The sequence below is a fragment of the Oratosquilla oratoria genome, chromosome 14 (assembly GCF_046742065.1).
Source record: "Oratosquilla oratoria isolate Oo_2021 chromosome 14, ASM4674206v1, whole genome shotgun sequence".
In the NCBI taxonomy this organism is placed as follows: Eukaryota; Metazoa; Arthropoda; class Malacostraca; order Stomatopoda; family Squillidae; genus Oratosquilla; species Oratosquilla oratoria.
Genome location: NC_134790.1, coordinates 68086513 through 68096512, shown reverse-complemented (window position 1 = coordinate 68096512; position 10000 = coordinate 68086513). Strand labels below are relative to the sequence as shown.

Here is a 10000-nt window from a genome sequence, read left to right as displayed (position 1 = left end):
CTCGAGGCGGACTCGCTCGTTGAATTAGCGCGTAAACAAACCGATTCGCCGAGGTGGGGAGCCGAACGACTCGTCATCAATGCAGCCACGATGAATTGAGTTGTAGCCGAGGGAACGGTGATGGGCCCTTACATCAATATTGAAGTCCACTTCCCATTTCTGACTCCAATTCCATACTTTATTCAGGTCTTCCTGCAGTGATTTGCAATCCTTTTCAGATTTTACTTTCCTTAACAGTTTGGCGTCGTCTGCAAAGAAGCTCATGTAACATTTCACATCATCGCCCATGTCATTCACATAAATAGCAAACATTATTGGAGCCAATACAGATTCTTGCGGTACTCCACTGATCACCTCTTTCCAACTGAATACTTTTCCCTGAGCACTACTCTCATCTTTCTACCAATCAGGAAGTCCTCCATCTATTTTAGTATGTTCCCTTGTATCCCTCCTATGTTCCAGTTTTTTAAATAGTCTTATGTGTGGTACTTTGTCAAAAGCTTTTCGTAAGTATAGGAAGGCACAATCAGCCCATCCATTTCTTTCTTGCTCTATGTCTATTAATCTTGAGTAGAAACATCAAGTTTGTAGTACATGATCTTCCTTGTCTGAATCCAAATTGTTTTGAGTTTATTATATTTTTGTCTTCCAGGTGCTTTACCCATCTATTCTTGATGATTTCCTCACAAATTGTGGCTACAGTGCTTTTTAGTGAGAATGGCCTGTAGTTGGTTGGTCCTTCCCTGTTTCCTCCTTTATATATTGATACAATGTTAGCATTTTTCCAGTCTTTTGGTATTTTTCCTTCTTTAAGTGAGCAACTTATTATGTTATGTATTTTGTCCGTTAGTTCTTCTTTGCATTCTTTTAGAATCCAATTTGCAATTCCGACCGGGCCATGTGATTTCCTGACGTCAAGGTTTGATAGATGTTTCTTTTTGTGTTATTTTTATCTCGCTCATGGGGGAAATTCGCCTTTCATTTTCTTCGTCCCAGTATTGTGCTTTCTCTTTATTGAAAACAGATTTGAAGTGATTATTCATGACTTCGGTCATTTCTAATTCTTCTGTGTATTCTATATTCCTTTGGCGTAGTTTCACCATTTCCTGTTTGTTTTTAAGTTTACCATTCACGTATCGATAGAATAGCTTAGGTTGCTCTTTGCATTTATCTATAATGTCCTTTTCATGATTTCTTTTTTCCTCTCTTCGCATTTTAACATATTCATTTCTATAGTTTATATATACTTGCCATTTTCCAGGTATTTTATTCTTTCTTCATCTTTTCCAAGCTCTGTCCCCTCTATTTTTTGCCTCACTACATCTTTTGTTGAACCAGCATTTAATGTACACTCTCTCTAGCTTCTGTTTTGGTACGTGCCTTTTCACCTCTTCATTGTAAGTATCCATCAAGATATCTTATTTCTCTTCCACTTTTGTCTCTTCCATGTAATATTTTTCCCAATTTGCATTCTGGAAGAATTTCTTTAGTTTTCCAAAGTTCGTTTTGTTGTACATCAATCTTCCTTTCCGATGCTTTTTATTTCTTTCCATGTATATTTCTTCCTTTAGTTCAGTCTCAATGAGTATATGGTTGCTCTTTCCAATTGGTGTCTTGTATTGGATTTTATCCACAATTTCAGGTTCTGTTGTAAGTATCAAATCTAGTTTCGACGGCTCCTCGTTATTTCTGTATCTGGTATTTTCACTGACCCACTGAGTCATTGTATATTCCATGGTCATGTCCAGTAGTACATTACCCCACAAGTCTTCTCCTCCTCTGACTGTCATGCTCTCCCAACAAATTTCTCTGCAATTGAAGTCCCCCATATTTACCAGATTACACCCGCCCATTAGTATCTCATTTAATGATTGTCTTGCATCTTCTAGCGTTTTTGTATGCTCATTCTCTTTCCAAGCGTTCGTTTTTTGGGGACACAGAAGTCACCACAAACTTTCTACTTTTCATGTTCTTGTCTTCGACTTTTATCATGATCAGTCCTACATCACCTTTGCTCTGCGCAATTTTTGTCACATTCAAGTTTCTCTTGGCCAAGAACATGAGTCCTCCTCCCTGCTTCTTGTCTCTGTTTTTAATCCAGTAATTGTATAGTCCATGTCCAACATCGATGGATGGTATTTCACCCCTTAGTTTAGTCTCCACAATTCTCATTATGTCTGGTTTTTCTTCTAGCAGGTGATCCTTAAGTTCATTCAGTCCTGAAATTAATCCGTCGATATTGGTATAGTCCACTTTCAGGTTTTTTTTTTTTTTTTGGGGGGGGGGTCGCCCATTCTGATGTATCATTTCCTCAGTCTCATTCGATTACTCTCCAATAGAAATCCTTGCTTTTGATCTCCGTTCTCTTCGCGTTTTTTCCCTTTGTTTTATCTCTTAGTGTCTTCTCTTTTTCTAATTCAACAATACTCATTTCCCTTTTTATCCATATATTATTGTAATTTTAACTCCTTGTCAAATTACCTACTTTTTCAAATATGTCTTCTATTACCATTTGTGATCTTAGTTTTACATTTAGGGGTAAATTTCTATCCTTAGAATAGTGACCAATCCTATATGCATCGTCTACGTCTTTCCCTGTATCTTGGGCTCCATCCTGAATTTCTTTTAGGGTTACTATTGCTGTCTCCTTTTCTTCTTTTTCTCTCATATAATTCACCAGACAATGTTTTTCTTTTAGCTCATATACCACAATATATTTTCTCCTGTCCATTGTATCTCTGACCCAATTTGCTTTTTCATTGATTACTTGGATATTTGTGTCTTTCGCATTTCCCTGCATTTGTTGTTGGACTTTCTTTGAAAGTGATCTCTTTATTTTCAATGTTTTCCTTTCATTTCTTAATATTTTGGATACTTTCCTCACCTAAGTTTTCTTCAATTTTTCAGTCATTTCTTGTATTCTGTTGTTTACCTCTCTTTTTAAGTTGTCGCTATTGGTAGTATCATTAATTCTCTTCTTTTTATTTTCACTCTTCAGCTCTCTTATATAATTTTTCATTTCCTTAATCTCGTTTCTTAGATCCAAGTTAGTTTTCCTTAGGTCGGAAATTTCAATGTTTGCTTGCGCTAAGCAGTCCATTAGTCCAACGATTTCGTTCTTTATGTCTATAATTTCTGTCTCCCACCATATCCTATTTTTCCTCATTTTCCTCTCTATCTCTAAGATTCGACTTAAACTCCTCTTTTCGTACTTACTGTATCCTGAAAAAGCATCGTCGTTGTATACCCTCGTGGTCGCAGGAGTCTTGCTGAGATTGTTTACATCGTGGTTCGGCATGGCGCCACTAGATGAGTCTGGTTCGAAGCTCCCATACAATACAAACCAGGTTTCCTTTTTCGTTTTTTATCCTCTTCTTTGGGACACTTGGTCGGCGTGTGTGTATTAATCCGTCGATGTTGGTATAGGCGTGTGTGTGTGTGTGTGTGTGTGTGTGTGTGTGTGTGTGTGTGTGTGTGTGTGTGTGTGTGTGTGTGTGTGTGTGTGTGTGTGTGTGTGTGTGTATGTCTTTGTGTTTATGTGTGTGTGCAGAATTGAAAAGTGTTATGGGAAATAAGAGATTATATGAAGGGGTGTTTATGCCTACGACAGTGTATGGGGCGGAAACTTGGAATTTGAAAGAGGCAGAAATGAGAAGTTTAAATATGTTTGAGAAGAAATATCTGAGAATTATTGTAATGGTTAAAAGGTTGGATGGAATGTGAAGTTACTAGGTGAAAAGGAGAGAGTGGGTGGAAAGGGAGATGGCAGATCGAGCTGATGTAAGATTATTGGGATGGTTTTGGCGCTTGTAAAAATGATTGAAGAAAGATTACATAAAAGCCGTGGAAGATAGAGGTGGATGGAGTGAACTTGAGGGCACGACCAATGATGATACTGATAAACAGGGTAAAAAGGGCCTTAAGTAAAAGTGGAATGTCTTTTGAACGGAGAATGAAAAAGCATGGGATAGGGGTGAGTGAAGAAAGGAGAATGGATGATATTTTGACCCAAACCAATTAGATTTCTTCCCTTCTCTATTTTCCGCATGAGGAGACGAGTAAGGAATGTCGCCTTGTAAGTGAACTGGCCTCTTGTGAACGTACTGTGTCTTGCAACACTGCCTCTGACACGAGGATTGGGCAGGAGATAGGGATGACTCGTCATTCAAGAGCACCTAAGATGAAAGGGAAACAAGGGTGATGGATGGGAATGGTATGGGTAGGAGTGGTTGTCTACCTCCCATATAAGATAGATAGATAGATAGATAGATAGATAGATAGATAGATAGATAGATAGATAGATAGATAGATAGATAGATAGATAGATAGATAGATAGATAGATAGATAGATAGATAGATAGATAGATAGATAGATAGATAGATAGATAGATAGATTAATAGATAGATAGATAGATAGATAGATACATACATACATACATACATACATACATAGATACATAGATAGATAGATAGATAGATAGATAGATAGATAGATAGATAGATAGATAGATAGATAGATAGATAAATTATTATCATAAATATTTATTTATTTATTTGAAGGGAAGGAATGGTGGGTGGAGGGACAAGGGTTAACTACCACTCTTGTGGAGGAAAGTTACAACTGCCAAAGGGCTCATAGGGGTGAAATAAGATTTAGAATCGTGGCTTTACAATGACTCACGATCGCTTCTCCTAACAGGGAAGTATTTCGTCGAGATGAAGTGACGGCACGGCCCGATCGCGCACTGACCCGGATTCGCGCCGGTCAAAAAGAGTGGAACCTGGATAAAACTTTAGGTAAGATCTTTCCCTCGTATTCTGCATGTTCAGAAAACTCTACAAAGAGCCACAAAAGACATATTTGTACATATATCTATATATATACATACATATATATATATATGTAAATATATGTATATATATATATACATATATATATATATATATATATACATACATGTATATTATAAATTATATATATATATATATACATACATATGTATATATATATATACATATATGTATATATATATATATATATATATATATATATATATATATATGGGATAAAGGCCATTCAGAATACATGTTCTGTTGAAGTCGACAGCAGTTACTGTACAGCATTATTCAGTTTGCAGTTTGCTTTTTCAATTTTTCTAACGGTGTTCCGATCTTCGTAGGCGAGGGTACTAAGTAAGTTTCTAAAATCCATAATAATGGATTTTAGAAACTTAGTACCCTCGCCTACGAAGATCGGAACACCGTTAGAAAAATTGAAAAAGCAAACTGCAAACTGAATAATGCTGTAACTGCTGTCGACTTCAACAGAACATATATATATATATATATATATATATATATATATATATATATATACATATATATATACATATACATTAACATATATATGTATATATATATATATTCTGACAAACTGATGTGGGTGAAAAGAGGAAATACAAGAGCCTCCACTTGCGTTTATACCTGATTAGTTAGTAAAAAAAAAAAAAAAAAAATCAGATCCAGGTCGTTCCATTTGGTCCTCCACAGAATTGTCACTGAGCTTTTCATCGATGATATTAATGATAATGATGGTAGCAGTTGTGGTGATAATGGCAATAGTGATAAATATGATGGATGGTGATGATCACGACGATGATCTTCAAGCATACTGAAGATTTTTCTTTGTTCTAGGAATAATCTGGTCAAACGGAAAGTTATGGCACGATAATCGCCGCTTCTCACTGCGCAGTTTCCGCGACCTCGGCTTCGGCAAGGATCCAGCCCAGCACGCTATCCACGGCCAAGCCAGTCTCTTGGTAAATGAACACCAATAGTCTGTTTCAATCATTTATCCATTTCCCCAATAAGATACCTTTTCTTTTTATTCTAGTTACTGCCAGGTTATTTCAATCACCTCCGAGCTCGATTGAAGTCCTGTACACTATCTTTAGATATACCTACACACACACACACACACACACACACACACACACACACACACACACACACACACACACACACACACACACACACACACACACACACACACACACACACACACACACACACACACACACACACACACACACACACACACACACACACACACACACACACACACACACACACACACACACACACACACACACACACACACACACACACACACACATATATATATATATATATATACATGCATATATATTTATATATATATAATATATATATGCATATATATATATGCATACATATATATATGTATACACATATATATATATATACAAGTATATATATATGCATATATATATATATATATATATATATATATATATATATATATATATATATATATGCAACGGTAATCACATAAAGCACGTGTATAAAGGGATTTTGCTTGAAACCACGAGGAAATCAAAGATCGGAATACTGAACGTTTTCCTCTATTTAAGACATTTTCAAAGTACATGTACATGTACTTTGTAACTGTCTTAAATAGACGAAAACATTCAGTATTCAGATACTGAACGTTTTCGTCCATTTAAGACGTTTTCAAAGTACATGTACATGTACTTTGTAAATGTCTTAAATAGACGAAAACGTTCAGTATTCCGATCTTTGATTTCCTCGTGGTTTCAAGCAATATATATATATACAGTATATATATATATATATGTGTGTGTGTGTGTGTGTGTGTGTGTGTGTGTGTGTGTGTGTGTGTGTGTGTGTGTGTGTGTGTGTGTGTGTGTGTGTGTGTGTGTGTGTGTGTGTGTGTGTGTGTGTGTGTGTGTGTGTGTGTGTGTGTGTGTGTGTGTGTGTGTGTGTGTGTGTGTGTGTGTGTGTGTGTGTGTGTGTACATACATACATCATTCTGTAATTTATTCACCAGCTTGTCCAAAACTTAGCCATTCCAGAGCTATATTAGGTTCTCTCAAGTCATAAGAAAGAAAGTTTCCTTAGATGGCAACATCCCCTTTCATCTACTCTTCTTTCATCTATCCCCAGTTCGTCTACTTCCCCATTTCATTGAGTCACATTTCCCGTACTCTTATTCCTATTACTTTTACCATTTGGTCTACTTTTGTCTTCTTCTCAAGGATGTGTATTTTTCTTACATATTTTCATTTGTCACTGAAATCAAGCAAAGCAGTATCACATATATCTCGATGTATATATAATCAATGTTCTAAGATAGTGAAATTAAAATGTTATATACCAATATTGATCCAAATACAAAGATCACACCGAAATCGATATTTAATACATGAATTTTTTCTATTACAAATCACGCATGCATGACAATTAATCCATAAGCTCTGAAAGAGACACTATCCTAGCTATAGTATATATATTTTTTCGTGCATTTGATCCTCCTGTCGTACTTCTGCCAATTGCTCCTCTCAGTAGGAGTCCACCGCTCAGCAACTGCTGAATCGCAAATTCGGACATACTCTCCCCTCCAAACAAAATAGTAGACTGAATTTATGTGAAAAGATATACATCAGTTAACTTTATCGACTCAGAGTGGCATATGTATGAGGTGTGATGGATAACTTTCACACTTTATTCCAATATATTGAACTCTAAAAGGGCAGTGACCAACTTCAAGTCGTAGACTGATTACTGTAAAATTTCGTATCAACATTCTGAAATCTCTAAATTGGCAGTTAAAGATACTATTGATAGCTACTTATTATTCTGATCACATTAACTATATTTGTTTAAAAGTCATTATGTAAATTCTTTCTACTATTGTTGATATAATATTACATGGAATTTGTATAGTTTCTACTAATTTTGTAAAGCGGAACTACACAGGCACTCCTCCATTCCTCTGACACTCTACCCTCCCTTACACAAATATTAAACCTCATGAGCAGGTCTACCATCAGTACATCTCCCTTCTTCAGACACTGCGCATGACACCCATCTAACTCATGTGCTTTACCTGCTCTCGTCGTTTCAATAACTGCATGCACCTCATCTTTTCTTATTCCTCTCTTCTCTTTTACAAACGAATAGGGAACAAATGTGAGTGTAGTAGTTCCAGATGTCCAGATAGATCAGTTTGTTGAGTGTGGTTGGAAGAGTTTTGATTGAGAGGATTAGAAGAGGAACAGAGGGAATAAGTGGTGAGGAACTGTGTGGGTTTAGGAAAGGTAGGGGCTGCGTGGATCAGATTTTTAGTGGAAGACAGATATGTGAGAAAGCTTTAGCAAAATGTAAGGATGTTTTTTGGGGGTCTTTTATGGATTTGGAAAAGGCTTATGACAGGGTAGACAGGAAGGCATTGTGGGAAGTCTTGTAGATATGTGTGATCGGAGGAAATCTATTAAAGGCAGTAAAGAATTTTTACGGGAGTAGTAGAGCCTGTATTAGAACTAAAAATGGAGAGATCGAGTGATTTGAGGTAAAGGTGAGACTTTGCCAAGAATGTGTCATGTCGCCAAGGTTGTTCAATATACACATGGACGGGGTGATGGGGAATATAAATGCAAAGGTAAGGGGCAGGGGATTGAAGATTGTTAAAGAAAATGGTGAAAAGTGGGAGATAAGCCGGCTGTTGTTGGGGGTGATTAAAAAAGTTAGTGACGGAGTTTGGGAAGAAGTGCGAAGATAAAAAGTTGAAGGTAAATATGGGTAAAAGTAAGGTGATGAGATGTACAGGGGAGAGGATGGCAGCAATTTGAAAGTGGATATCTTTAGGCATTTGGGGTTGTATGTGGCATGAAAGAGAGGAGTGGAGGTGGGGGTAGATTTTAGATTGAGAGAAGCAATTAAGTGCCTTGGGAGGGTTAAAAAGTGTCATGAGAAATAGGCATTTGGGAATAAGTATGCTAAGATGAGATTGTATGAAAGGTTGATTGTGCCGACAAAACTTATGGAGCAGAAACATGGAATATAAGAGAGGAAGATTTTAAATATGTTTGAGATAAAATGCCTAAGAAGTATAATAGGGGTTACAAAGTTGGATAGAGTACAAAATGATGAGGTGAGGGGGAGAGCTGGGGTGGAAAAGGAGATGGCAGATAGGGTTAATGAAATGATATTGGGATGATTTGGACACATGGAAAGAATGAGTAAAATAAGATCAATAAAAGAAGTGTGGAAGGCTGAAGTAGATGGAGTGATCATGAAGGGGTGACGAGGATGAGGTGGTTGGGTGAGGTGAAGGGGGCATTGAACAAGAGGGGAATGCCTGTTGAAGAAGGAAGTAAGAAGGCAGAAGATAAGGGTGAGTTGAAAATGGTTGTATATGAATTATACTTTGATGCATGAAAGGGAGTGGGTGGAGGATGGGGGGGTTAGGAAGTGGTTATGTGTGAATTAAATTCTGAAGCAGCCCAAACGGGATTTCTTCCACTCTTCAATGTTTCTGCATAAAGGGAACAGAGAGTGGTGTCGCCGATGAAATGAAGCAGCTTTGATGTGAGTGTGCTGTGTCTTGCTGCATTACTTCTGGCCCAGGACGATGAGCGAGATGCATGGATGACCTGTCATCCAGAAGGACCCAAGATGAGAGAGAGGGAGGGGCGGTGAATGGGAGTGAATTGGGTGAGATGAAATGTGTACGAGTGGAATTATGCCTTTTGACTTTGGCTACCTTCCTTTTAGTGGCTGAAATGCCCTTGGTATATGTATGAACATGTATGTACTAATTTTGCTAATGTAATTCACTTATTAACCGAACTTCATGTACAACTATTTTCCTTTTTATCAGCAGTTGGAGGAGACCAGTAGTGGGAAAGGTGACTAAGAGTAGGAATAGACCAGGGAGTAGACGGAATGGGAATTTCAGTCTACACAAAATGGGAATAGAAATAATAGGTACAAACCCTTGAGAATCCATTGGCCTTGTTTTTAACGCTGTTGGAATCTTGACCACTGTGTATCCTCTTCAGTTGCTAGGGATGGTAAAGGTGGCTTTATCAGACCATAAAACTTGTCCTGATTCCAAGCAAATTATTCCAGATAAAAAAAATCTGTTCTCCTTTTGCCT

The 10000-nt window shown here is 37.2% G+C and overlaps 1 protein-coding gene across 2 annotated transcripts in view; it reads left to right on the top strand.

Annotated features, from left to right (window-relative positions):
* The window catches only part of LOC143032910 (methyl farnesoate epoxidase-like), a 73695-nt gene that overhangs the window by 23904 nt on the left and 39791 nt on the right, over nucleotides 1-10000 (top strand). For both annotated transcript variants that reach the window (XM_076198168.1, XM_076198169.1), the window contains exons 4-5: nucleotides 4700-4797; nucleotides 5695-5819. In XM_076198168.1, the coding sequence (XP_076054283.1) occupies nucleotides 4700-4797; nucleotides 5695-5819 (223 nt within the window). The remainder of the gene's footprint in view (nucleotides 1-4699; nucleotides 4798-5694; nucleotides 5820-10000) is intronic.